Below are 27,598 nucleotides of genomic sequence, written 5' to 3' on the forward strand. Positions count from 1 at the left end.
TGACATGACAGCACCTCACCCCGGCTTTCCCTGCAGACTCCCGACTCAGCCTCTCAGAATGGGGTCGACTGCGTCCCCCAGCGCTGGGGAGCTCACGGCTTTCTTTCTTCTTTTGCAGTACTGAGACTTGAGTTCAGCCTCTCACTTGCTAGGTGGATGTTCCGCCCTGTTTGGGGGTTTGTTTTCAATACACTACCCAGTCTCAAGTATTCTGAGACACACAAAACACAACACAAACCAAACCCAGTGTTCTCATCCTTCTCTCCCATCCTTCGTTGGTACACAGTTAATGGATGACTTCTAGGTTGCATGTTGAACAAATTATGTATTTGGCTGCTGAAGCACCATCCGTTGGGGAATTGGATTTGTCACACTCTCCCTTGCAGAACCAACACCTGAAGCAATGCTTGGCACAGAGGGGCTCAGCAAGTACTAGTCTATAATAGCCCAACAAGCCAGTTCTGCTTCCTGGAGTAATTTGATCTGCTGCCAAATATCTAAATAACAGATGTAACAGGAAGCCAATGAGGTACAGACGTGAATGCTGAGTGGTCGGTTGTTTGAGTCAACAGAGGTTTCCACGGGAAGGGAAAAGCTATAAATCCCCCTAACTCCTCCTCTCAGCATGTAGGACAGGAGCCTAGGAGAAAGAAGGTTAGTGCTGTGTTACTTTTCCAGTTTGTGGAAGTGTGTGCTGTGTTGCCCAGTTTATGGCCATGGTCGGGGTTCCCGGCGTCCTGGACGGGGTCGGGGGTCCCCGGCGTCCTGGACGGGGTGGGGGTCCCCGGCTTCGTGGACGGGGTCGGAGGTCCCCGGCGTCCTGGACGGGGTCGGGGGTTCCTGGCGTCCTGGACGGGATCCCCGGCGTCCTGGACGGGGTGGGGGTCCCCGGCTTCGTGGACGGGGTCGGGGTCCCCGGCGTCCTGGACGGGGTAGGGGGTCCCCGGCGTCCTGGACGGGGTCGGGGGTCTCCGGCGTCCTGGACGGGGCCGGGGTCCGCGCTCGGCTGTCCCCAGTCCGGTGGGCGGGCGTGGGAGGCGGGGCGGGGCAGGCTCCCCCCTCTAGGCTGGCCCGGGAGGCCTCCGCGGGCAGGACCTGGCCGGGCGGGCCGGGGCGGGAAGGCGGCCTGCTGGGAGCCAGAGCTCAGCTCGGGGCCCCGGAGAGGCCCCCAGCTCCCGGCCTCCTGTTTGCAGCGGCCAGGGGGTACCGCGGGCTGCCCCGGCCTTCACCCCGGGGGCAGGGGGATCGCGGGCTGCCCCGGCCTTCACCCCGGGGCGGGGACCGCGGGCTGCCCGGGCCTTCACCCCGGGGTCAGGGGGACCGCGGGCTGCCCCGGCCTTCACCCCGGGGCCAGGGGGACCGCGGGCTGCTCCGGCCTTCACCCCGGGGTCAGGGGGACCGCGGGCTGCCCCGGCCTTCACCCCGGGGCGGGGACCGCGGGCTGCCCCGGCCTTCACCCCGGGGCGGGGACCGCGGGCTGCCCCGGCCTTCACCCCGGGGTCAGGGGGACCGCGGGCTGCCCGGGCCTTCACCCCGGGGTCAGGGGGACCGCCCCTCTGACATCACTTCCTGGGTCTGGGGCGGGAGTCGGGCCCCGGGCCGGGACACTAGCGGCTGGGGCTGCCGAGCTTCACCGGGGCTCTTCGCTTCCCGCCCGGGACCAGCGGAGACCAGGCGAGCGGGGGGTGGAAGGCGCCTGAAGGTGTTCTCCCGACGGCGGGGAGAGGCGGGAGGGGCGGCCCCGGCCTCGGCTCCCGAGAGCGCCCCGGGGAGCTGCCGGCGGGGACCCGGGGGCCGGGAAAGCCGCGCCGACTTCGGGATCTCAGCCCCGCCGCCCCGCAGCTCCCCGGGCCTCGGACCACACGTGCGGCCGGAGGTGCGCAGCTCCGGGGTGGCCACACCCCCAACTCATGGCCACACCCCCAGCGGGTGGCCACACCCCCAGCTCATGGCCACACCCCTCATCTGGAGGCCACACCCCCAGCTCATGGCCACACCCCTCATCTGGAGGCCACACCCCCAGCTCATGGCCACACCCCTCATCTGGAAGCCACACCCCCAGCGCATGGCCACACCCCTCGTCTGGAGGCCACACCCCCAGCGTATGGCCACACCCTCACGTGGTGGCTCCGCCTCCTGGCCTGTGGCCCCGCCCCCACGTGCAGAGGTGGGACCGGCGGCCGGGGCCGGGCCGGGCCTTCCCACCCCCTGGCCATGCGTGGGGTCCCCTCCCCTCTCTCCCCTCCCCTCTCCCCTCTCCCCCCCGTTGGAAGCAGGCCCCAGTGGGCTCAGGATGGAGATCTGAGAAGAGAATGAATTCCTCCGCCCCCCTGCATCCCTTTTCCCTTCTGCCATTCGTGGCTCGAGGCGGCCGAGGGCTCTGCCGGCTGCCAGCCCTGGATTTGGGGTCTTCCCCCACTCAGGACTGCACACGCACGCTGCCGTGGTGACCGGGAGGCCGGGGTCTGGCCAGCGCCCCCTCGTCTTCACGGAGGAGGAAGGAGAGGGTGTGCCTGGGTGTCCGGGGGCCACGGGGTGCCATTTGCTGCCAAATATCTAAATAACAGATGTAACAGGAAGCCAATGAGGTACAGACGTGAATGCTGAGTGGCCGGTTGTTTGAGTCAACAGAGGTTTCCACGGGAAGGGAAAAGCTATAAATCCCCCTAACTCCTCCTCTCAGCCATGGGACAGGAGCCTAGGAGAAAGAAGGTTAGTGCTGAAATCCTGATTTACGTGTTACTTTCCCGGTTGTGGAAGTGTGAGCTGCGTCGCCCTGTTTCTAGCCGTGGTCTGTGTCTTTGGACTGTGGGTGGATGGGTGGGTGTGAGTGGGGAGCCACCCCACCTGCAGGGGGAGCCCCCAAAGCCTGAAGACTCATGCAAGAAGCCTGGTAGCTGGTTTGGTTTCATTTCGGACATACCTGCAGGCTCATAGCAGAGGCAGAAAAGTCAGCGTTGAGACCACTGTTGAGGAGAAGGTGAGGGTGGGGGAGGAACCTCCATACTCGGTTTGTGAGACTTGAATTAATGTCCCACTATGGAAGTCAGCATGGAGGCGCCTCAAGAAATTAAAAATCTAACCACCTTATGATGCTGCCGTCCACTCCCAGGGAGCCGAAGTCGGCGTTTAGCCTGCAGACCCTTGTCGCCTGCAGCTTATGCACCACTGGCAGGCTGTGGGATCGGCCCCGCAGCGGATGGCTGCATCAAGAAATCGTGCTGTACGTGTATGGAACGAAGTATTATTCAGGTGTAAAGAGAAGTGGTTCACCTGCAGGAAGAACGAAGCTAGACTCAGAAAGACAAATATTGCCAGTTGTCTGTCCCCTGCAGAATGTAGATATCAGAAGTAACACACAAAGGGAACTATGTGTTCTGTGAGAGGGAGAGGCTCACGGAAGGTAACCAAGGCAGTAAAAACACATTATCTATGTATTAGAATGGCACAACAGACCCATTATTCTAGTTTAACGAATCAGTTGTGTTCACACCCTGCATTGTTTCCATGGTCTGGGGTCCAGCATCCTCCCACCCTTCACTGTCTGCATGAGGGTGACTCAGAAGGTGTTGCTTTTATTCCTTTATTTGCCAGAGATGGAAGGAGTATTCTACCGAACTTGTTTTTCCATACTGTTAAACAATGAGATAATTTGGCTTACTTTTTGAAGCATAAGCAAGCTTGAGCTTCTATATTACCAAGCTATGACTTATTCTAATCTTTGTTAACTCAAAGAAAGGGGGATTAGAGAGCCTGCCTTGGGGCTTAATTTTAATCTACAGTGACTAATTTGTGCTTACACATACTTATTTTATAAAAGCTCCGTCCAATTCCTGTGACACCAGGTGATACCTTTGCATGTCTGTGTGGTACTCAGCTTCCACCCAGGGCCTCACACATGCCAGGCAAGCACCTGGCCTCATAATGGGTTGTTATGCAATGCTCATTTCATTTCAGCCAGTCTCGAGTCTCAGGACATTCACATTTGTGCAGCTGGCCTGCAGGCTCTCCATCACATACAGCATAGTTGAGATGAACTTTAGTTTTCCAGGCTGGCCTTGAGGTGCAGTCCTTTTGACCTCTGCCTCCTGAATAGCTAGGATTGCAAGCATGAGCCACTGAGCCTGGCCTTTCTGCTCAAGAAATAACATACAGCTGGGCGCGGTGGCTCACGCCTGTAATCCTAGCTACTCAGGAGGCTGAGATCTAAGGATCAAAGTTCAAAGCCAGTCCTTGCACAAAGGGACCTGAGACTCTTCTCTCCAATTTATCACTAAAATATGGGAAGTGGAGGTTGGCTCAGGGGTAGGGCAGTAACCTTGAGCTGAAGACTCAGGGACAGCGCCCAGGCGGAGTTCAAGCCCCATGACCTACAAAAAAAAAGAAAAAAGAACACACTATTGAGAACCTTTGAACCCCTAACGCCTCTCCCCAGTCATCCCCCTTCTCCAACAGGCAACCCCACCTCCTTCACGCGTCAAGATTTTCCTGCTCTCCTAATCATTTTACCTGCTGTCTGTGTTTGTATCCCTTTACAAAGACTTTGGATACCCACTTCAGTGCCTTCCTGGTATACATGCAAACATGGCAGAAGTTTGTGTCTGAAACATAATTTTCAAATATTTCCCTTTAGAAAAGTCTGAACCAGGAGTCATGGCTGCCAAACCCAAGCTCTACTACTTCTATGGCCGGGGCAGGATGGAGTCCATACGCTGGCTGCTGGCAGCGGCTGGGGTGGAGGTTAGTTCCCAGAGGAAGAGGAAAGAGGGTGCCTGGGTAGGGTCACAGTTCCCTGCAGAACCCAGGCTGGTGGGGTGGCCTGGACTGGGAGAGCTGGAGGCCTAGGGTGAAAATAGCTTGGGTGGAGGCCAGGAGAGAGGCCCACTGGCCACTGACTTACTCTCCCTGGACTTTCTCCTCAGGCCCCATTAGCCCCCCAGTGGTGAATCACCGTCACCCTTCCCAACCCCAGCCCCCCAACTGCACCCCCCTTTCATTGTGGTGGAATTGTTTCTCAGAGACTTCTCCCCTCCCCTGGGCACTCAACAAAGCAAGGGTTAAAATAAATCACCTGGACAAAAGCTGTGAGAATGCCATTACAAAATCACCACATTGCCACCAGAGCTGTGGCCTTGGGATCTGATTTTCTTGCCTTTTGTTTTTGGAATATATCATCATAAAGGAGGAATGTATTTTGCTTGGTGTGGAGAGAGAACAATACAGAAGCCGGAGAGGAGGAGGAGGAAGCACTGGGGAGGCAGAGGCAGGATAAGAGTTTGCAGTGAAGGAAAGCCAAGATGGGGAGAAGAAATGGGAAACAGAGGCAAAAACCCCTGAAGGGCGCCAGCTCCATTCCATGGTGTGAAATTTACACACACTCCCTCATGCTTTTCAGCTGTGGTTTTGGGTTTCCTTTAAATTTTTTTTTTTATTCTGAAAGCTATTAGACTCTATCTCTCTACTAAGTTTATAAAATTTATAACGATGTCTCTCTATCCTTTATCTAGTTTGAGGAAGAATTTATTGAAACAAGAGAACAATTTGAGAAGCTGAAGAAAGGTAAGTGTAAATTGTTGAAGACAATTAGAAAGAAAACAGGAACTTGTTTCTGGAAGGATTCATTTTGACCGGGAGCATGGAGCTGGATGGAACCTCACACCGAGAATTCTTATTCAGGCTAAACCTCCGAGAACCAGAAATGCTTGCACTATAACAGTTAGAGTAAAATGGGGAGGAGGGAGAGGAAACCTCAAAACAGTCACGATTGACCAGCATGTAAACATTCAGCAAACAGTGCAGTGAATCTCAGATGCTACATGGTAGGCGTTTCCTCAGTTACTGCACCAGCTGGAAACTCCAGACCTCTCGTGAAGTTAGAATCCTGTAGACTATTGCCTGCCACCAGTGACGTGTGTCCTGTACCGTCTCTGCTCACACCGCAGATGGACGCCTGCTTTTTGGCCAAGTCCCTATGGTGGAAATTGACGGGATGTGGCTGTCTCAGACCCGAGCCATCCTCAGCTACCTGGCTGCTAAGTACAACCTGTACGGAAAGGATCTGAAGGAGAGAGCCAGGTACCAGCTGCTGCACTCCCGCCCTAGCAGAGACTGCGTCCGGCTGTCTCATTCAACTTCACCTGGAGAAGCAAAGGGAGCTCTTGCCAGACCCGCCACACCTCACAGGGCTCTTGGGCTGGGAGTGAGTGATCTGCTCCCACATCCGTATCCTTGCCTAACAAATCACCCCGAAGCACTGAGACCTCAAATCAACGGGCACCTCTCAATTCTCACTGTCTGTGGCTCATCTGGGTGGCCGTTCTCTGTGTTTTGCTGACTGGATTCACTCTTAGTATGACGGCCAGCATTGCCCAGCTCTGGGTTGGGGAATGGCTGAACTCCCCGTGGGTAGGGGAGAGGGGCCCGGATGGAGTCTCTCGGTCTGTGGTGAGGAAGGCCCCTGAGAGTGAGGGGGTCACCTCAGGAAGTGGGCCCTGGCTGAGGATGAAAAAGGTTGTGGGGTCAAATTGCCAGTCCCGGAGGTGAAGAACTGGCCTTCTCCTCCCTCCCTTTCTTTCTTTCCTCCCTTCGTTCCTTCCTTTGCATGACTGTCAGGCATCTGCTCTGCTGCTAACGATGGCTGGGGATGGCATATTGGCCAATTCTTTCACACATTCTCTTATTGCATAAACATTTCCAGAGACCCGGCTGTGCACTCGGCTAGCTCCCGTCGCAGCATCCCTCAGGGGCCTGGGGGCTGAAGGGGTAGAAGGGGAAGGCTCACCCCAGGGAGGCTTGTCCAGTGTGGTGTTGGATGAGGAGGCTGTGTAGCCGTGGGTCCCCTCAGTGACCATCTGTTTCAGGATCGACATGTACACGGATGGCACCATGGATCTGATGATAATGATTATGTCGGCTCCGTTCACGGCCCCGAATAAGGAGGAGGGCAACGCTACCATCATTCAGAACGCGAAAACCCGCTACTTTCCTGTCTTTGAGAAGGTAGGTGGCACTCCGCTCTTCCATCAGAGGCGAGATTTACTTCCCGAGATCGACGAGTGAGGGCTCATGGGAGGAGGAGGCCTGGGGTCTCTTGACCATGCACAGGTTTTAAACAACGCAGAATGGCGACAGTCTGCACAGCTCTAACCTCCCAGAGAGCAACGCCAGCTTTGATCTCATGGCCTACCTTCCATTGCTTCTCTATAAAATGAACTGCATGGAAGGTCGTGCTCTCTTATTATTCAATCGATGTTCAAATGCACACGTCCTGAGAATCGACTGCTTGGAACTAACAAGTGTCAATGCTTGCACTATACTGTCTAGATAATTATATAATAGCAAACTTATATTTGCTTTATTTTATTTTATTTTCTCCTTACAAATCCAAAGGGTTTTTTTTTTTTTTTTTTTGGTCTAATCCTGGGCTTCAGCTCAGGGCCTGAGCACTGTCCTTGGACTTTCTCAAGGCTAGAGCTCTACCATTTGAGCCTCAAGACATTTCCTTTTTTTTTTTTTTTTATGTATGCGGTACCAAGGAATCGAACCCTGGTCTTTATGCATGCTAGGCAAGCAGTCTACCATTAGGCCAAACTCCCAGGCCCCAATACAAAGGATTTTTGTTTTAACTTTTCCTCTTTCTGTAAGATTGATCATTTTTCTTTATTCTAACTTTTCTCCTAATGATTCAGATTGATTTTTTTTTTGTCAGTTCTAGAGCTTGAACTCAGGGCCTGGGCACTATCCTTGAGCCTCTCTGTGCTCAGTGCTAGCACTCTACCAGTTGAGCCACAGTGCCACTTCCGATTTTGGAGTGGTTAATTGGAGATAAGAGCCTCATGGGGACTTTTCTATATGGGCTGGCATTGAACTGCAATCTTCAGATCTCAGCCTTCTGAGTAGCTAGGATTATAGGTGTGAGCTGCTGGTACCTGGCTAAACATTTGTGTCTTCATATTAATAAGGCAAAGAAAGCTTCATTTTCCCTCCAAATGGCTTTCTTCTTTCTCTATGTTTTGTTTTGTTTGTAACTATTGTTTTAGGACAAAGTTGTTTTTATTTCCTCTTGGTTAGTTGTTCTTTTTTTTAAGTCATATTGATTTGTCAATATGGATTTTATTGTTGATTTATCAAAATGGATTTTTCTTGCTAGCTGTAGCTCCTTGATGCCTTTCTTGTTTTCCTTCTACATGGAGTGTTAAACAAGAATGTACTCTTAATCTACAGCTCAGAATTCTCCCTTTTCCTGCATCCATTGCCTGTGTCTTACAGGTGAGTTAGGCTTTTAGCAGGGGGCTTAAAATCAGTGAGAAGGCATCACATGATCTCATCCCATCCTGTGGTATCTGAGATGCATCCAATCAAGTGCTTTTATCTGTGCTTTGCCTGTGAGTCTCTGGAATTCACTGCTTTTATACATTCTCCATCTATCATGACAGCTACTTTTACCTTTACCACATGATAATATGTCGTGCTAAAATTTACCTTAGTTCCTTATTTATGGCGAAAACCCACATTTTATGCATCTATGATTCCAAGCTGCCCTAGAGAGATTTTGTTTTCTTCTATGCTTTCCATTAAGGAATGGACAGTTCACTTCCTATTTTGCTCAGGCTTCTGCTGCCCCAGGAGTGACTGGTTTCCACTTGTGCTGCAGCCACCGGGCTCTTATTAATTGTAGACTTGTGTCTCCCTGCACTGGTGGGTATAGGTTTCTTACCCACCTCTAGGCTTGTGATAAGACCCCAGTATCAGCCCTTTGTCCCCTCAGGACCTTGATAATCACAGACTCCTTCTTCACACCAGCGTACCACGTCCACTTCGTTCTGTCCTTACCCCCAGCAGAGATTATTAAGAAAAAGATTCTTTTGTAAATCTGATTGGTATCAAAGATAAAGTGTTTAGTCAGGTGAGCTTATCTTACTTCCACTCGGTACTCTTTTTTTCCTCCCTGAAGGTTTTGAAAGATCAGGGAGAGGGCTTTCTTGTTGGCAATGCATTCAGTTGGGCGGACGTACAGTTGTTGGAAACTATTTTGATGGTGGAAGAGCTCAACGCTGCGGTGCTGTCTGACTTCCCCCAGTTGAAGGTAGGGTATTACTAACACCACACTGACCCAGGAACCCACAGATGGGGACCGGACTGGAACCAGGTGACCTGTGTGTCCATTTCAATCTTAAGAAGACTTTCAAAAGCTATCCACTCTGGGTTTATCCACTCTGGTTATTTTCTCATGCATACACTATAGTATGTGTTAGGAAAATACAACTATGTGTGACCAGAAAAATAAGATACTTTGGTTTCTAGAAGGGACCTTTGCTGCACTCCTTTTTTCTTTGGCTTTGAATACTCTCTAGTCCTAGCAAACGAGGCTATCCACTTTTATTCACCAGATACTGGGCCTTGGAGGTCCCCTGTCTTGTGGCACTCTGGGGCCTGCGCAGATTCTACTGTGATCAGACTTCACTTGTCCTCTGTCAATTCCTGAGCAGCATTTTATCTGATAGGTAACAAAGGATTTTTTTTTTTTTTTGGTGGGTCATGGGGCTTGAACTCTGGCCTGGGCACTGTCCCTAAGCTCTTCAGCTCAAGGCTACCACCCTACCCCCTGGAGCTACAGCACCACTTCCGGTTTTCTAGTGGTTAATTGGAGATGAGTCTCTCGGACTTTAGTGCCTGGGTTGGCTTTGAACCGAGATCCTCAGATCTCAGCCTCCTGAGTAGCTAGGATTACAGGCATGAGCCACCGTGCCAGGCCCAACTTTTTATTTTTTAACTGTAATACTACAGTTATTTCTTTGCTCTATCCTTATTAATAAATTGCTAACATAGTGAATGGGTCAAAGGATAGGATTGTTTTAGGCTCTTTTTGATAAGGTCATTTAACCCCTGCTAAATACACTGGCCATTACATTGCCCTTACCAGAAACATCCAACAGATAACATACACTGAGAAATCAAGTCAGGTTCAACACTTTGGGCTCTATTAACAGATGCTTTTAGGAACCGTCTTTTCATGCCAGGATTCTGGTTTTCTGATCATGGATGCTATTATTTATTTTGACCACGAAGGGGTTGGGACGGGGGTCCTCATGCCTGCTAGGCCTGTCAGGAACACCAGAAGCCTGAGCCACGCTCCAGCATGATTCCCCCCCCCACTATAGGCATTTAAAGCAAGAATCAGCAGCATGCCCAACATCAAGAAGTTCCTGCAGCCTGGGAGCCAGAGAATGCCACCTGTTAATGACCGCTACATCAAAGTGGTCCGGGAAGTCCTGCAGTGCTAATGGCAGCCGATCTTAGGGTCGGCAGGTAGCTGGATCTCAACCGAAGAGAAGATGAGGGAGGCTCTCCCTGCCATGCTCAACTGACGCCAGCTCCCTGCGATGCTCAACAGCAGAGCCTTGTTAAATGCCACAGTTAATCATCCCAGTTTCTGGAATGTTTTTCTAGCTCATCGTATGTGGATGGTAGTCAACAACTTTTATGAAGCCGGTGGGTTTTTTTTTTTTATTATTTCATTTTCTTTCTCATTGTCAGGGTCATGTAGAGGGGCTACAGTTACATTCGTCAGGAAGTAGGTGCATTACTTCTCATACATTGATACCCCTTCTCATGTTTTTGTCCCTGTCTCCCTCTCCCCACCCTGGGTTGCTTTTCTTGAGGTCTGCATCAAGACGAGGATTGTGTGTGAGAGATCGGGATTCTCTGACACCTATGCTGGTTTCTGAGCGCTTGTGACTGGGGAATGTGGCAAATGGGGAGTCGCTGAAATGGTTTGATGAGTCTGAAATCAGAATAAAGGAGGATGTCTGTCCAGGGAACAATATTTTGAAATCCTAAAAAAAACAAAACAACCACAAAAACCTCACCTCAGATAATTAGATGACATTCTTTTTTTTTGGGGGGGGGGTCATGGGGCTCGAACTCAGTGCTGTCCCTGAGCTCTTCAGCTCAAGGCTACCACCCTACCCTAGAGCCAAGCCCCACATCCTGTTTTCTGGAGAGTCTCAGGTCCTTTTGTGCCCAGACTGGCTTTGAACCTTGATCCTCAGATCTCAGCCTCCTGAGTAGCTAGGATGACAGGCGTGAGCCACATCTCCCAGACTTTTAGATGACATTCTCATATTTAACAGAGCCAGTAAAGATTGGGTTTTGCTTTGTTAGAAATGATCCCAGATAAATGCTCAGAGACTCCATCTCAACAGAGAGCCGAGCTTGAGCTTGAGCTTGCAATTGTGCTTCTCATCCCAGCAACAGCTGGAGACCTCAGTGGGAGGGGCTGAGGTACCATCCCACCCAAGCAAAACAGCAAAACTTCCTGTTTAATGTAATCAGAGACTATAGCTGGGGGCATGATTCAGGTGGTACAAACATGATCCGAATCCAGTCATGAGGAGAACAGAAGCCACATTTTGAGTAGTCAAATCTTGGCGTGTTTATTAAAAGGCCAGTGACTGCATGGTGGACTCCTGTCTCAAAGACCAGCAGCCAGAAAATACACTAAACACTAGCTGTTAGGAAACTGAGCCGTGAAGGCCTGAGAGGAAAGAAAACAAAAACAATACCAACCAGCCAATTGAGCTCTGATGGAGAGCTGAGGTGGGGGACACCATGGTGACAAGAGAATGGACAGGAGACAGGGCAGGGACATGGAGGCACATGGCATGGTGGAATGGCGCTTGAGCTGGTCCAGGCCAGGAACTGGAATCCCAGGCTGGACTGACAGGTTCTCGCCCCTGCCTCCAGGGATTCAAGCACACCTATGAACTGAAGGTGGGGCTCTACCTTCCCCACCAGGAAGATGAGAAGCCACACCTACCATCCCCCATGTGGTCAAGACCCCATCTCCCCACTCAATAGCACCTGTGCTACCAGTGCACAGCCCCAAGTTCAATCCCAGTCTATAAAAACCAAATAACAAGGGGGAGGGAGGACCTAGGGCCTTACCAACAAACTAGGTCTTGATAAGGTGCTGCAGAGTAAAGTCAACCTACAAAACTCAGTATGCCGACAACTAACAGGCTGAGAAAGAAATCGGGACAATTCTACTCACAATAGACTAAACACAGTTACCTCAGCATAAATGTAAACGGTGTTTGATTTGTACAACGAAAACTATAAAACCTTGAGGAAAGACGTTCAAGATAGAAAAACTGCCTGTGTTCATGGATCAGGACCAAAGTCAATCTACAGATTCAACGTAATCTCCATCCAAAGCCCAAATGAGTAGCTTAAGAGCACCAGCATAACCCTTGAAGAAAACATGCCAAGGCTGAGGAGCCATTTAGCCAGTTTGTATATGCAAATGTTCTTTGGTAATAGCTGATTTCTCCTTTGCCAGCCCTGGATACATTGTGTCAATATATCCAGCTTAGGTATATAAGTAGAATGACACAACAGTTTTTTGTCTGTTTATTTACCATGTTTCCAAGGTTTCTCCATGGTGTAGCATTGTTAGAATTTTATTCCTTTCTTTTAAGCTGTCTTTTGTCTTTTGAACGCTGCTTGGTCCAGAGGCACTTTCCCCCATCTTGTACCAGAGCCTGAAGCCCTCACTGACCCAGTCCCAGCTCTGGTGACCCAGCCACACACCTGAGAAGTCCACACCAGGATCCTGTTCTTTCTGCTTTCCCTGACCACAGCTCTGTTCACCTCGATGGCTAGTCATCAGATTTCTGTAACCTCTCTCTGAATAATTTGTGCTTTTATCTCATATTTGGTGGAGATAAAAAGCTTTGTTCCCTTCTGGAACAAAGATTAGGAATCAGTAAATAAGTGTATCTATATAAGGATCAAGAAATTGCGGGTACTGAAATTGCCACACACAGAGATGGGTGACGACCAAGGTCACGGCAGCAGAGTGACATTGGTCGGGCATCTTCTATGAACCAGGGTATGGTCCAGGGAGCCCACCTCCATTATAAGATGTAATCCTTTCAGCAGCCTTTCAAGAGACATCCTCATTTGGGTGAGGAACGCTGAGGCCCTGAGAAGCCAGGAGACCCAGGTTCCCAGAGATGCAGCCAGGACTGGGGCCTGACGGGCCCCAGTAACCTCCCTATGCCCAGGCCAAGAGCAAATGCTTAACAGAACGCAAGGCTTGAGAACCATCCCCATGCTGGCTGAGAGCAGGCCACATTTCTCAGGGTGCTTCGGGGTTGTGTAAAGAAATCTGGTCCTGCTGAGAGCTAGCACCCCAAAAGCCCAGGCTGGCCATGGGGCCCGAGGGCAGTTGGCTGTGTAGTGGTGGGGCCCTCAGCAGGGAATGTGGCTGGCTGTCCTTTGCCTCCCAGCATTCCCAGGGCTGCCTGGCGGATTCAGACTTCCTGGTCAGAATTCTAAGCAGCAGAGGCAGCGGGCATTCCAGCAAGTGTGGGGACCACTTCCTGCTCGCACCCACACCTTCTGCAGGCCCTCTTCTCAGCTCTTAGGTTGTCCTTTCACCACCTGGCCCTTGTCACTAAAGCCACAAGCCTATGCATGACCTATGTTGCAGTTCTTCGTCTTTTCCAAGATTCATGCCAGGAAGTTTGTACCTGTTAATCTTCATGGCCACTTTCTCTGCTAGGTCCCAAGGAAGTTAAGAAACTTCCGCTCTCCTCTATTAGCAGTGCTTAAAAGGTTGTTCAAGGTCTGTCCATCCCAATTGTAAAGGGATAGTGGTGGGAGGATAAGAGGAGGGGAAAACTATAAATCAAGGAAGCCAGGCTGATGGGAAGGGTAGAGAAATTTCTACTCTTTCACTTGAAGACTGATCCATCCACAGTCCTGTAATTAATAGCTAAACCTACTGCTGGACTCTCAGGAGTGCAAATGACCGCCCTCCCCTTCCCTTTACAATTGCTGAAGAATCCAGTAAGTCTAGTTGATGCAATTGCTTTCCTTGTCAGGTCTTTGTGGTCAAATTTGAAACTATAATTCAATTGCATTTGAAGCCTGGCGGCTTCCTCTAGAATGGCTGTATTTATCGGCAGAGCACTCTGCCAAGTATGATGTACACACACACACACACACACACACACACACACACACACGCACACGCACGCACACGAGGATTTCAGAACTGGATAATGTGTCAGCAGAGGGGTAGGCCAGCACCAGCCTCTCGAGGGAGTCAGAGGGCAAAGGCCTTCTGTGTAGAAGGTTAGGTCCTCCGAGCAGTCTTTAAAGCATGGTCTTCTGTTGGATTTATTTGCTTGACAAGTGGTGCACACCTATTGTCATAGCTACTTGGGAGGGGAGGCTGAAAGACCATGGGTTCAAGGACAGGCCAGTCAAAACTTAGTGAGACCCTCATCTGAAAAACAAAATATGAATGGAATGTCTGGGGGCATGGCTCATGTGGCAGTACAGAGGCTCCGAGTTTAATCTCTACAGAGAAAGGGGAAGAGGAATGGAGGGAGGGAAAGGAGGGAGGGAGGGCGTTCTTCAAATGTCTGATTTGTCTTTAGATGGTAAAGGGAGACATTAAGTCTCATTAATGAGACTTCAACAAAAATATTTGAAAATCCATCACTAACAGATTCTCAGTTCTCACCAACAGCGAGAAATCCCCAGTCGAGTTCCCCCCCCCCCCTGCCTGCCAGGTCCCGAGAAGGCAAGTGCCAGCTGCAGCTGCTTAGGTTGTTTCTACACACCCCTCCTCTCCTCCGCCCGCCTCTTCCCTGTGCATGGGGTGGCATGTTCTGAACCAAGTTCAGTTAAAGTACTCTCCAGCGAGCCTCGTTACTGCTTTAAAAAATCGGACGCTGCTTTCCACCGTGGCCATCAGGAGAGAGCTGTTCACGTGTGTGGGAATCCAATGGCGGCTCCAGACGTGATACCTGGCACACACAGGACTCCAGCAAATCCCAATTTTCTTCCTAAATGTAGGAAAAGAGACAGGACTGAACGGGGCGGCTCACGCCTGCAGTCCTAGCTACTTGGGAGGTTGAGATTGGGAGGACTAAAGTCCAGGCCAGCCCAGTTCCAGTGGCAGAGCAGCTGAGCAGGAGCTGAAGCCCACTCTGAAGCCCTAGTCCCTCCAGAACAAAGAAAAAGAACAGACACGTGTGCGGATGGCCCTTAGGATGGAATCTGCCTCTGAACTGGTCAAAGAGATGTTGGTCAGCTCAGACCCAGGAGTCAGAAAGTAACCAGGGGAGGAGCTTCAGGGGAGGAGCGTGGGGACAGCTGCTCCCTGGAGATCTGTCCCTCTTGTGGCAGCCAGAAAGGAGAGTTAAGAGATGAGGGGAGGAGCTATACAACTTGTGGGTGGCACTGGGAGCGGAAAACTGGGAGAGAGTGAGGGAAAGAGTGATACTGTCTGAAACGAAATCTACTCATTCCCTAACTTAAGTAACTGTGACTGCTCTGCACGTCACCTTTATAACAACAGCTTCTAAACAAAGATGAGGCCACGTCCTGTGAAGGAGCTTCTAGAGCCTTCCATCCAATTCTGTAGCACTATGTTTACTAGTCCTGGGAATTACACCTTCTCCTCTTTCTTCATGAATGTCTGGGACTTTGGCCTGATTCTCAGCCTGATGAGGAAACCTACGCACAGAAAGTGGAGAGAGTGCTGTGGTACGAATGCATATTCAGACTGAATGATGTGCTTTCAGACACTGCTTTTGCTGACAGGCTCAGTCAGACTCGGAATCCCCAGTTGGGACCAGCCCAACACAGGAAGAGAGGTAGAGGCCATATGCACAGCCGAAGGCTTCCTCTTGTCCACCCTGACCCACCCGGGAGGCCCAGATCTCCTGGAGACTCCTTCTAAGTATTTCTGGATTCTCTGCCCCCAAAACTTACCCCATGGAATTAATTCTCCACCTCCCTCCACACTGGCCAGTCTTCTGCCGTGGTCACTTGGCCTTCTACTTTTCCTGAGTGTATGCTCTGCATATTGTGAGCTCCCATTACCTCGCTGGGAGATCCTGATTCCAGGTGCTCGGTCCTTCCTTCAACCGCCCAGGACAAGGGACAAAAGGTGGGTGTGCCTAAAGACAAAGGCCTGACAAACAAAAGATCTCAATGGTCTGACCCTGAATTCAACTAAGATGAGAAGGAGCATAAGTGATGGGGACTTGAAAGTCAGGTCTAACTGCAGGCGTCTGCTGTGGTTTATCATCCTGGTGGGCTCTGGGCAGCTGTGGACAGTGACTCCACCTCAGCCCCTACCCTGGTGGAATCACAACCTGCATGGAAAGAAAGAGAGGAAGAGGAGGAGGAAGAGAGAGAAAGGCAGGAGGCGGGGGAAGAAGAAAGAGAAGAAGAAAGGAAGAGAGAGAGGAAGAGGGGGAGTCTGGGAAGAATAGTTTTCAGAAACATGCCCCCCCCCGCCCCGTGGATGATTTTCTCTAACGAGCCATGAGCTCACCAATGTATGCTCATTAACCCACTAATGATGTTACCAGCCTCATCAACCCACTCTTCAACAGTGCCCACTGCCAGGGGACAAGCCTTAAACACAACCTTTGGGGGAACAACAGTTCATATTCCAGCCATTATGATTCTTGTGTCTCGTCCAACAGAAGGTTGATGTGGGTACAAAAATAACCACATGATAGGCAAGTGCTCTGGGTAAAGCGCCTGTCACCACCTGCATTTCTTACTCAGAAGATGCAGGTCTGGACTGGGGCAGCACAGCAGGAAGTGCTATGTGCAGTGCACGCTGGCTTACAGAAGGCTGTGTCATCATGACTTGGGAGTGAGCAGGCAAGAGATAATCAGCAGGAGTAGTATCCGGTATCGTCGTGACCGCCAGAGAGCTGCTATCTTCCTTTTACCTGAGTGGTGAGAAAGCTCGGGAAGATAAGGCTTTGCTTAGTCACTCAGCTAAGGAAAGAGCCAAAGCCTAGAACTTTCTGAGTCCAAATTTCAGGTGTCTTTTAATCATTCACACAGCTTTTGCCTAGGGTACCTGGGTAAAAGAAGAAACACACCCGTGCTGTAGAGCTTGAGAGTGTGAGCAAACATAGCAAGCGCTTCCAGAAGCAAGGGAAGGTCCCAAGGCAGAGAAAGATGGTGGAGGCCGGTGCTGGAGGTAGAGGCAGCGGGACCTTCCTCCACCTAGAGCTCCTGTGTGGGGCTAGAAACAAGATCAGCAGTGCAAGGGGGAGGCCTTGTGGAGGCCTTGTGAGGATGCAGGTTCTGATGCAGCAGGACTGTGGCTCTCTCCACAGCACTGCAGGTCTCCAGGGCTGCTGCAGCACTCCTGCTGCTGCAGAGCGGAGGCCACAGGAGACACATTTGCAGTGGAGAGGCAGGACGCCCTCCAGATGCCCTGTGCCAGGTGAGGGTGCAGGTCCCGAATAGCAGGGGAGGGTCACACCAGCCCAGCTCCAGGGCCCCGGGGAGCATGCACAGCTGCAGGCAGGCATCTCCGGAGGAAGTGTGGAATAGAGCCTGCCACGCTCACATCCTCATTCACTGGAAAGTTACGAAGTAGAGGTTACTAAACAGAGTCCTAAAACCCTAAGGAGACCAGGGGAGTGGTGGGGTGGGGGTGGGTGGGGGACTTAGTAATCTCTTTTCAAAGGAGCAGGATGGAGACATGGATGAGCATAGACGCACTCTAGCCCTGGGCTGTAAACGAGGCAGGTCATGATTAGTTGAGCCACAAAGACCCTGCTTCTAGGCCCAGTGCAGGCCCAGGCAGAAAACAGTGGAAGCTCCAGGAGCCAAGAGGAATTTCGCTCTTCAAAGGGGGCCTCGGCGTGGGTATGACCCAGGCTTCAGCATGCTTCCCGCCATCTGCCCGGACCTGGGCTGTCCTGCTGTCCCGTTCCGGACCTGGTCTCCCGGTTGATCCTCCTGGATCTCGGGATCTCCCTAGAATGCTGCCTCGTGTGCTTTCCCTAGGGTCACTTGCTGCGTCCTGCTGCCTTCCACTCTTCCATTTCCCTTTCTAACCCGTGCCTGAGGACCCTGGCCAGCTCCCCCAGCCCTCTCTGCATCCTGGCCTCAGCTGCTTTGCCAGACATCTAGACCCTCTTCCTGGAGTACTCCGCTTCTCAGGTGTGCCAGCAACTGTGCTCCCTCGGAAGTGGGCCCAGGATGAGGACACCTCCGCCTAATAGGAAATCAGACCATCTAGGGAAACAATCAAAGGAAATCAAGGCCAATTTATCGAAGTCTCCTTACTTCAGCAGAAGAAAAGAGAGAAGCAAAGAAGCATTATTAGCACTATCGTAAGATTTGCGACGCGAATACCAAGGTGGTATTTGCTGCAGACAAGAACCATGATGTAAGCTAGAGCCGGTGAACATCTGAAGTACAGAGTGTGTGCAGTCATAAAGCATTTCCCTCGAGACATTGATTTATGCCAAAGGGAAAGCAGTAAACATAGCTGACAACCTTGGAAGAGATAACAAAGTTCATTCAAAAGATTAAGTCACCGGGACGGAAACACACGATGACCGGTGAACCATGAGATTAGGATTCGCTGAGAAGGACCAGCAAAACTTTTGTGCACTTCTACACCAAAGAAAGACTTCAATAAAATCTTGAGGAAGGATTAGGCAGCCCCTAAGGCAGGCCTGTTCCACGGAAAAGCTGACTAACATCATGAAAGACAAGGCTAGACTGAGACGGTGCCCTGTCGTCAGGCCACAGAGGAGAGGAACACACACTGGGCAGGGGCTTGGATGGGGGCCTGGGTGAGAAACAGGCAGTGGGCGGGCAGACTGACCCAGGGGAGGTGTGGAGTGTGAGGGTCTGTTCTGTCAGGGTTCCTTCTGGTTCTGATCCTTATGCTCTCGTTCTTGTAAGATATTTACGAAACAGTATTTAGGAAGTGTGCACTCATTTTTGTGATCTCTTCTCTAGCCCAAGTAGCATTAAAATGTAAGTCTTCAATGCATTCAAGGACACATGAAAGTAATTTTTTTTGCTGTTTCCAGTCCTGGGGCTTGAACTCAGGGCCTGAGCACTGTCCTTGGGCATTCCTCAAGGCTAGTACTCTACCACTTGGGCCATAACACCACTTCTGGCTTTTTCTGGGTATCTGGTAACCAAGGAATCAAACCCAGGGCTTCATGCATGCTAGGCAAGCACTCCCTACCACTAGGCCAAACTCCTGGCCCCAAAAGTAATTTTTTTTGTAACATTAACATTTTTTGCTTTATATAAATACTGTATTGAAAGCCCAAGCATTCAGTTTACATGCAGAAATTACACAATTACATACCGCTTCACAAAGGCAGTAAACACATTACATTCTATAAAATCAACTTTACAGAAATTTAAAAATTCTAATTATCAAAAGATACCGCTGAAGAAACAGGTGTAAAATTGGCAGCCAGTAATTTTGACAGGGAAGTTGCAGCTTGCATGACTTTAAATATGTGAATCTGAAAATATTGAGTTTAGAGTAATCATTGACCACTGTTTTCTCTGCACTGGCCATGAGGCAGGTTTCTACCCCAGAGGGAGGCTACACATTTATGAGGGTCCTTAGGTGTGGACACTGTGGTCACCCATGAGACATGGTTTCCTGACTGCCATGGGCATGCTGTGTCACACTGCCTCTGAGGGAAGATGGGAGGAGATTGAGGAACACACACACACACACACACACACACACACTCACTCACACTCACACTTAGAGAAAGCTGGGGCCAGGAGACTGTCAGCACCCAGGAATCTGAGGGACTGCAGCAGCCCAGACGCAGGCTCTGCATATCCATTCATGCAGGCTTCTCCCATGAGGATGGGAAGGGGCAGGGAAAGATAGTTGTGACAAACAGCTACCTTCAGCTTTGGCAATACAGGAAACAGAGGGGTGTGCTTCCAAGTAGCTGAGCTCAATGTCTACCTTAAAGGTTCTGTCTCTGCCTCATGGCCAAATAGCTACTGCTGCTTCAGGCTGTGGAGCTGGATCACAAGAGCTCATGTCTCTGGCTCTCAACACCTGACCTTAAATTACTGAGAGCTCAGGGGGGAAGCAGATGTCACACACATCCCGTGAGAGGAGGCCGGGGGCCCTGAGGTGGGAGAGCCAGGTTCTCCAAGCAGAGGACACAGAGGGTGCAAGGGCCCAGGTGAGGGAGAAAGACCAAGTGCAGCCAAGGAGAGAACCCCCCCACCCCCCACCAGGCTTTATCTTTAGTAGCATGGACACACAGCTGAGGGCTTTGCACGGGGGCTGTGAGAACTCTGCCAGTGGTCTTGGACCTTTGAATTATGCAATAAGTTTCATAATTTGGCCTTGGCTGGAATGCCCAGCATGGTCTTCCAAGTGACTTCTCCTGACACCTCTGCCCTGGGCTCTCCTCCCTCCCCGGGGGACATCCATCCACCTTTCACCTAAGCATCCTTCTCTCTAGGCAACCTGATCTGCAGCGACTCTTTGGGACAGAGTTCCCCACCTGAGTGCATTGATGGCTAGCGTTCAAGTGAAGCAATGCTGACTTGTTTAAACCGGTATGGCATGGGGCGAAGTCCACATGACCACTGAGGGTGTGGCTACGACTGTATTAAAGATCCTTTCCCCTCCGTCGTGCCCAGACCCTGGCAAGCCCGCAGGGAAGGACTCAGGCCGTCAGCAGGTTAGTGCTGCCTTTTCCATTTCTTTGCAAGTGTTCTCATGTCTACTTCAGTAGGAAATCATTTTCCAGGGTGGCACAAATCCTGTTTGATTCTTTCAGAAGATGATGCCAAAGAACTGACACAGGCAGAAAGCGAGTGTGGTGTCATGTCAGAGTGTGGAAAGCACTGATCTGACACACGGCCGCACTGGGTTGGACTGAGGAGGGGTGACACACTGTGGGTGGACATCGGAGAGCAGTGCTCGTCCTGTGGGCACTCACCACCGCTGCCCCTGATTCGCCTTCCACCCCCCCCCCTCGCCCCGTGCACCCGCCCTTGCTTGTTACTAGTAACCGGGTGCCATGTGGTGTGCTATTTCTCCTCCTCTTACCTTCTTTCTTCCTTCTTCCTTTCCCCTTTTCCCTCTCCCTCATTTTTTTCCTCCTCCTCTTTTCTTTCCTTCCCAGCTCCTTCTCCTCTTCCTTCAAACGTCTTTGGGCTTTGCTAAACTCAAAGCCAAGTCTGAGCTAAGTAGTCTCACAGTTGCAAGACAATCTAAATGCACAGATTTTTGGAGAGTGAGGCAAAGTCATGTTGTTTTCTGTCGCCAGCAATCTTCAGAACAATGCTCGTCCTTGCAAGGCTCTGTTGCCGGCTCACCAGAGCAGGGGGCCAATTCGATGCACTGATGAATTCAAAATCCCTGGGCTACCCACACGATTACGTTTACTGAACTGTGTTCTTCTTAGGTAGATTTCATGGCCTGATTATTCTGTTTAACAGAAGAGGGTGAGCAGAGGTAATAACTAAGATTCATGATTTTACTATGCCGTGAACCTTGTTTACTCATTAATTGTTTCTTGGGTTAGCCATATTCTCAGTGAAAAACGCTTGTTAGGTCAATGATTAAAAGCATTGGAGCCTGCAGCTGTCAAGCACTCTGATATCCGGGTAGCAAACTGAACTTTGCACAGTGTTCCAAGATAAATGGCAAAAGTGTAGTGGGGGTGGGATGAGGGACAAAAATGTAAGCTTTCAGTAATGAAATAAAGCAAGAAGTCACTCACTTGAAAACAGCTTGTGCGTAGCCAGCAAACTGGAAAACCATACAGATTCTAAGGTTTTATGCAAAGAAAAAAAAAACAACAACCCAGAATCTTAGAGAGGACATGTGGAAAGCCATACTGGTACAGAACTGAATATAGCAAACTTGGCTTTAGAGAAACCAAAAAGAAGACCCCGTGCCGGAGAACGAGCGTTTCTAACACATTTCCAACAGCAGTTGGAGCATGGCGACGCAGCTGTGCTCTAAGTGTAGGCAGACAGATGTCTGAGGATAAGATGCTGCATCTGGCTCAGGCAGATAGGCACCCCCCCTCCCCACTGTGGGGTGGGGGCAGAAGGGGCAGGTCCCTCATTCTCCGGCTGGCTGCCTCCTCTCAGGGCTCAGCCTGGTTTGCTGCGATGATGAAGCTTGTTGGGTTGAGATCTCAGGAAGCCATGGAGCACAGCACAGCTCTGCAGGGTACACTCTGCTCTGCCCTGCCTGGTTCTAAACCACATTGGTCAGAGATCTAGCCTGGTCACATTTCCTGTCAGGTAGAAACTGCTCAAAAAGGGAAAATTTCAGTAGGACAGTTTACAAATAGAACTTCACCTATATGAACACCAGAAGGAAGGCATCACAAAAGAAAAAAAAATACAAGGATTTACAGGCCCACATATAAAACACTCATCTAAGCCAGGCACTGGTGGCTTAGGCCTGTCTTCCTGTGACTGAGGAGACTGAGGACTGAGGATTGCAGTTTCAAGTCAGCCAAGGCAGACAAGTCCACGAGAGTCTTACCTCCAATAAAAAAAGAAAAGAAAATTGGAAGTGGAGCTGTGGCTCAAGTGGTAGAGCACTAGGCTTGAGCACAGAGAGAGGCTTGGGGACAGTGCCCAGGCCCTGAGTTCAAGTTCCAGGAGCAGGAAAAAAAAAAGACATAGTCCACCAAACTCCTGTAGCCCAGTGCTGAGCTTGCTGGTCGGCTGAGGCGCTCTGGGGCCTCCTGGTCCTCCTCGGGCCCCTCCTGTGCCGGCTGCTTCAGCAGAGCAGGGTTCTCAGCCAGGATGCTGGCCAGGGATGCTGGCTCCCAGAGGACATTGGCAAAGTCTAAAGAAGTCTTGCCTGCCATGATGGGAGCTGGAGGGTCTCACACGAGGCTCCAGGAGCTGCTTAGGGATGTAGGGACTAACCCGGAAGGCAGTCACTGCAGGCAGGAGCCGTCAGCGCGGGGCTAAGGCGGCCTTCCAAAACAGAGCATTACCTCACCCCAGCGGCCGAGGAGCCCAGCGACCCCAGCTGCCCCGCGTCTGTTGCGGGTCTCAGGTGATTTCATTTTGTGCATTGTTCCATCAACCCAGAGCTCACAGTCACACGTGTGTACCCATGGCATAAATGCACGCAAGTAAGATTTCGCCAGAACGTTCCTTTACCATACATGATAGGCGTGGATAGTCTTGGTGCTCTGGGAACTTTAAGGCGCTACTCAGAACCCACGGCTGCTATTTGACAGTCCACGAGTGAGTCCAGCTGGAAAAATCACTGAGGACATGTTCTGAGGAGTCTGGTGCCAGGCTTACGTGCCTCTGCCCAGCAGCCTGTCTCCATTGACTGTATAACCAGCACAGACTCCCCGACCCTGCTGTGTGCTGGGGACAGCACCACGGGACTTTCAGGATGACAGAAATGATAGAAATGAGAAGCTGCCTCTTACGTGGTAGGCGCTAAACACACGCAGGTCACTTTCCTTGCAATATAAAGTTGCTGCTTGATGGAAAATGAAATGGACTCAGAGAGATAAGGGAAATCAGCACGTTCTTGTGCTGGGCAGGTGGTGTGGGCCAGGCCAAGGGGACCCAACAGCATTGAAAGTCTCTACAGGGAGCCCAGGGGCAGAGCTGAGGCCCTGCTCCTCCACCTCCTCCTCCTCCTTCCCCTTCTGTGCTGGCTGCCAGATCACAGTGGTGTCCCTCTGCAGACTGGGGCTGTGCTTCTCACTCCTCCAAAGGACAAATGATGCTGCATAAAGGGGTGGCCCAAACAACCCCTGAGGGGAGATCTTTCTGGAACTCTTCTTGACCTTCCATGTAATAGCCAGATATTCTTCATGTGATACTGCCCTATTAACTCTCCTCCCCAGAGGGCCTTTTACCCTCGGAACTCATTCCTTCACTCCTTCATGTTTAGGGGAGCCAAGAAGCTGCTAGCATGGGAAAGCCTGTGCTCCACTACTTCAATTCCCGGGGAAGGATGGAGTCCATCCGCTGGCTCCTGGCCGCCGCCGGCGTGGAGGTGGGTTCTGAGTTGGGACATCCTCACTGACCTTTGCACAGGCTCTTCTGAGCCAGAAGTTGTCCATAAAAAAATAAATAAATAACCTGTGAAGCCGCTACCAGTGGCTCACACCTGTCACCCTAACTGCTCAGGATCCCCAGATCTGAGAATGGAGGTGGAAAGCCCAAGCAGGAAAGTTCAGGAGGCTCTACCAAAAGGCCAGGAGAGGGGCTGTGGGTCACAGTGGCAGAGCACTAGCCTTGAGTGAAAAAGAAAGAGAGAGAGACAGGAACAAAAGGCTCGGGACAGCACCCAAGCCCCAGCGCCAACACTCCCACATACACATACACACACACACACCTACACACCTACACGCACACATGCACACATACACACATATACACATACACATATACACATCTACACACATATATACACATCTACATACATACATACACACATACATACATACACACATACACATCTACATACCTACACACATATATACACATCTACATACATACATACACACATACATACATACATACACACATACAGGCATACATATATATACACATACACACATACACATCTACACATCTACACACATATATACACATCTACACACATACATACACACATACATACATACACACATACACATATACATACCTACACACCTACACACATACATACATGCACACATGCATACACACAGGCATACATATATACACATACACACATACACACATACATACATGCACACATACAGGCATACATATATACACATACACACATACACATATACACACCTACACACATACATACATGCACACATGCACACACACAGGCATACATATATATACATACACACCTACACACCTACACACATATATACACACATACACACACATGCACACATGCACACATACAGGCATACATATATACACATACACACATACACATATACACACCTACACATACACACATACATGCGTGCATGCATGCGTGCATACACACATGCACACATACAGACATACATATATACACATACACATATACATACATATACACACATACACGTACACACATACATATATACACACATACACATATACACATAGAGACAAACAAAAAACCCCTCCTATGGCTAGTTTTGTCTTCAATAGTAGAACAGAAGAGGAGTCCCTTGACCAGATGAGGTTTGGTGGTGCAGCCTGGTCGGATTCCTCTGCGTCCACCAAACTTAGGTGTCGTCTCTGCTCACTTCACTCCATACAAGGATTGTGGGATGCACTAACCCAAACTTATCCACTCCTTCTCCTGACAGTTTGAAGAGAAGCTCATAGAATCTCCAGAAGATTTGGAAAAGTTAAGAACGGGTAAGGTGGCCATCCAACCATGCCAGCCTCTCTGACGAGGGTGTCTGGTGTTGGTTTCTGCCGGGGCCAGCCGGCAGCAAACCAGGGTTCGCAGATTGGGGTTCCTGAAATAGGGGGCAAGGACTAGGAAAAAATATAAGAGAGACAGACACACCCGGTCCGGGATGTCTGCAGCCCAAGTAAAGACTGCCTCGTTTATTCTCAACTCCCGCCTATATCCCTTCTTGAAACCAGGGAACTTCCAACTGTTACATTCATATGGTAAATCTCAGGTAATTTAAACAGAATAAGGCCATAAAACAATAAGACAATAAAGCCATGGTCTGATGCAAATCAAGGTACAATTTGATTCTACTCTGGCTCCCAACAGGTTGGAGAAGGTCAAGAGGCAGAGTGTGGGGAATGCAGGGTGTGGGGCTGAGAGCTCTGCCAGTGCTAAAAGGGACTGAATTTCTCGGAGTCTTTCCGTGATCTTCTGAAATGGCTCTCTGATGGATTCTTCTAGAATGAGCTTCTATTGGCTCAGAGTCCCTCAGTGCCCTCCTCCAAGCCCACTCAGGACCCTGTGTTAGTCCCAGGAGGACAAGAAGGGGCAGGTACCTCTGCTTTGTCATTTGGCTTACGATGAGTCACACTTCCACCGGTAGTGCAAGCATGGGGGAGTGCACAGTGGGGCTTCTACAGAGGAAGCACACAGTGGGGCCTCTTCCTAGAAAGCATCCTAGAACCTACCACAAACACCATGAATGCCATGGGAACTATTTGGAAACTTCCTTCTTAATGGTATTTTCCAGAAGTGCACTTGCATGCTCTCCTAGCCTTCCTAGAGTATCCAGAAGACGGATTAAACACAATACTCACAAAAACCTATTGTATATCCACAGTGGATATAAAAGCCAAATGAAATAGCTTTAAAATCCAGAGGAAAACAGATATAAGAAAAAGAAGCCAAGCACTGGCGGCACGCCTGTAGGCCCAGCTTCTCAGGAGGCTGGGATCTGAGGATCACAGCTCAAAGCCAGCCTTAGCAGAAAACTCCATGAGACTTTTATCTCCACGGAACCACCAGAAAAACCAAAAGTGGAGTTGTGGCTCCAAGTTGTAGAATGCTAGCCTTGAGCAAAAGAGCTTGGGGACGGCGCCCAGCCCCCAAATGCAAGTCCTATGGCCAACAGAAGAAAAACATCACACAGGAAGAACAAGACAGCTAAGAATAAAATTCCAGTTCCTATGAAAAGTGTCCTCTTTTTTATTTTTTTGCTTGCTGACCCTGTGTTCCTTCTGTCGCTTCTGGAAGCATGTTCTGGTTCTGGAAGAATGGGGTGTACATAAGACATGTCACTGACTCCTTTTCTCCCCTTCCCAAAAGGCGGGACCTTGATGTTCCAGCAGGTGCCAATGGTGGAGATTGACGGCATGAAGCTGGTGCAGTCCAGAGCCATTCTCAACTACATCGCCACCAAATACAACCTCTACGGGAAAGACGCCAAGGAGAGAGCGCTGTACGGTGAACTTCCTGCGCCTGCGTTAACAGATAGCCTGGGAAGGGCTTGGCAGGACCACCGCCAACAACAGGCTGGTCCCGAGCACAGATCCTGGGCTGGGCGCCAGAGACGGCTGTGGAGATGAGGGAAGAGTGCATGTGGGGTGGGCAGTGCGGGTCTCTGTGGATAGAGCCAGCACAGGGATGGGCTCCGGGCACTGAGGGCCTGCAGAGCCCCGGGGATGGTGGAGTCGTGGTTCCAGGGGTCCGGGAAATTAGAGGCTGGTCTCAGCCATCTACTTGGGATGAGGGTGGCAGCAAAAGGAGCCGCCTCCGAGTTGTAGAAATCATGATCATGGTGAGGGGGACCGGCCATCAGTACGTCGGTCAGTTTGGTGAGGGTTACCAGAAGCATTTTCTGACACACTGAAGCAGCCGGACCGAGTCTGGTCTGTGCCAGCTAGGCAGGGGGTAAACATTCTGAGGTGAGAGAACTGCCTCGCTGAATGAAGCCCTCTTTAACGTTGGCAGCCCCTCAGAAAGTGAAATGCAATTGGTATTATTCAGTTTCTGCCTGCGCCATGTGTCTGTGGGGAAAAGGGAAATGTGTGTTTGCTAATGCTTGTATAGAAAGGGAGCTGGCAGCAAGAGTCTGGATTTTCCACATGTGGAAGTTGCCTAATATCTGATAATGGGGGAGGAGATGAAGGAAATGTGCCAAGACAGACTCGCAGCAGAACAGCTCTGTCCCTGCAGAGAGACAGAGCGATGCTGCAAGCTACAGCACTCGCAAACCGTGAGAATGCATCTCCCCGAGCCGAGTGGCTGCGGGTTGTTCTGTGTGAAATGTTTTCCCTGTCACTTCTGATAGATGATCTAGTCTTAGGATGAACTGAGAGGAAG

At 50.6% G+C, this 27,598-nt stretch overlaps 2 protein-coding genes across 5 annotated transcripts in view; both read left to right on the plus strand.

Annotated features, from left to right (window-relative positions):
- The first annotated feature begins 553 nt into the window (after positions 1-553).
- On the plus strand, positions 554-10,423 carry LOC150047569 (glutathione S-transferase A4-like). 2 transcript variants are annotated; one of them, XM_090355489.1, is made up of 7 exons: positions 554-654; positions 4,634-4,740; positions 5,508-5,559; positions 5,943-6,075; positions 6,861-6,999; positions 8,954-9,085; positions 10,161-10,423. In XM_090355489.1, exons 2-7 carry the CDS (start codon positions 4,654-4,656, stop codon positions 10,281-10,283), a joined length of 666 nt encoding a protein of 221 aa, XP_090211615.1. In that variant the 5' UTR covers positions 554-654; positions 4,634-4,653; the 3' UTR covers positions 10,284-10,423. The 2 variants fall into 2 exon arrangements, with proteins under 2 accessions (XP_090211615.1, XP_090211614.1); XM_090355488.1 differs by lacking the exon at positions 554-654 and adding an exon at positions 2,568-2,712.
- Positions 10,424-20,427: 10,004 nt separating this feature from the next.
- Positions 20,428-27,598, plus strand: part of LOC150047570 (glutathione S-transferase A1-like) — an 11,375-nt gene continuing 4,204 nt past the window's right edge. Inside the window, exons 1-4 of one of the 3 annotated variants that reach the window (XM_090355485.1) lie at positions 20,428-20,531; positions 23,744-23,848; positions 25,161-25,212; positions 26,582-26,714. In XM_090355485.1, the coding sequence (XP_090211611.1) occupies positions 20,430-20,531; positions 23,744-23,848; positions 25,161-25,212; positions 26,582-26,714 (392 nt within the window). In that variant the 5' untranslated portion in view covers positions 20,428-20,429. Of the gene's footprint in view, positions 20,532-23,743; positions 23,849-25,160; positions 25,213-26,581; positions 26,715-27,598 lie in introns of those variants that run through there. The other 2 variants (XM_090355486.1, XM_090355487.1) reach the window with 2 other exon arrangements.

The sequence above is a fragment of the Megascapheus bottae genome, chromosome 22, assembly GCF_031878675.1.
Source record: "Megascapheus bottae isolate mThoBot1 chromosome 22, mThoBot2.hap1, whole genome shotgun sequence".
Lineage (NCBI taxonomy): Eukaryota > Metazoa > Chordata > Mammalia > Rodentia > Geomyidae > Megascapheus > Megascapheus bottae.

Bases quoted from the DNA above. Each gene is read 5' to 3' on its own strand.
- LOC150047569 (XM_090355489.1), top strand. From the start codon at position 4,654: ATGGCTGCCAAACCCAAGCTCTACTACTTCTATGGCCGGGGCAGGATG. The intron at 5,560-5,942 runs GTAAGTGTAAAT...CTCACACCGCAG, and splicing joins ATTTGAGAAGCTGAAGAAAG to ATGGACGCCTGCTTTTTGGC. The intron at 7,000-8,953 runs GTAGGTGGCACT...TCCTCCCTGAAG, and splicing joins ACTTTCCTGTCTTTGAGAAG to GTTTTGAAAGATCAGGGAGA.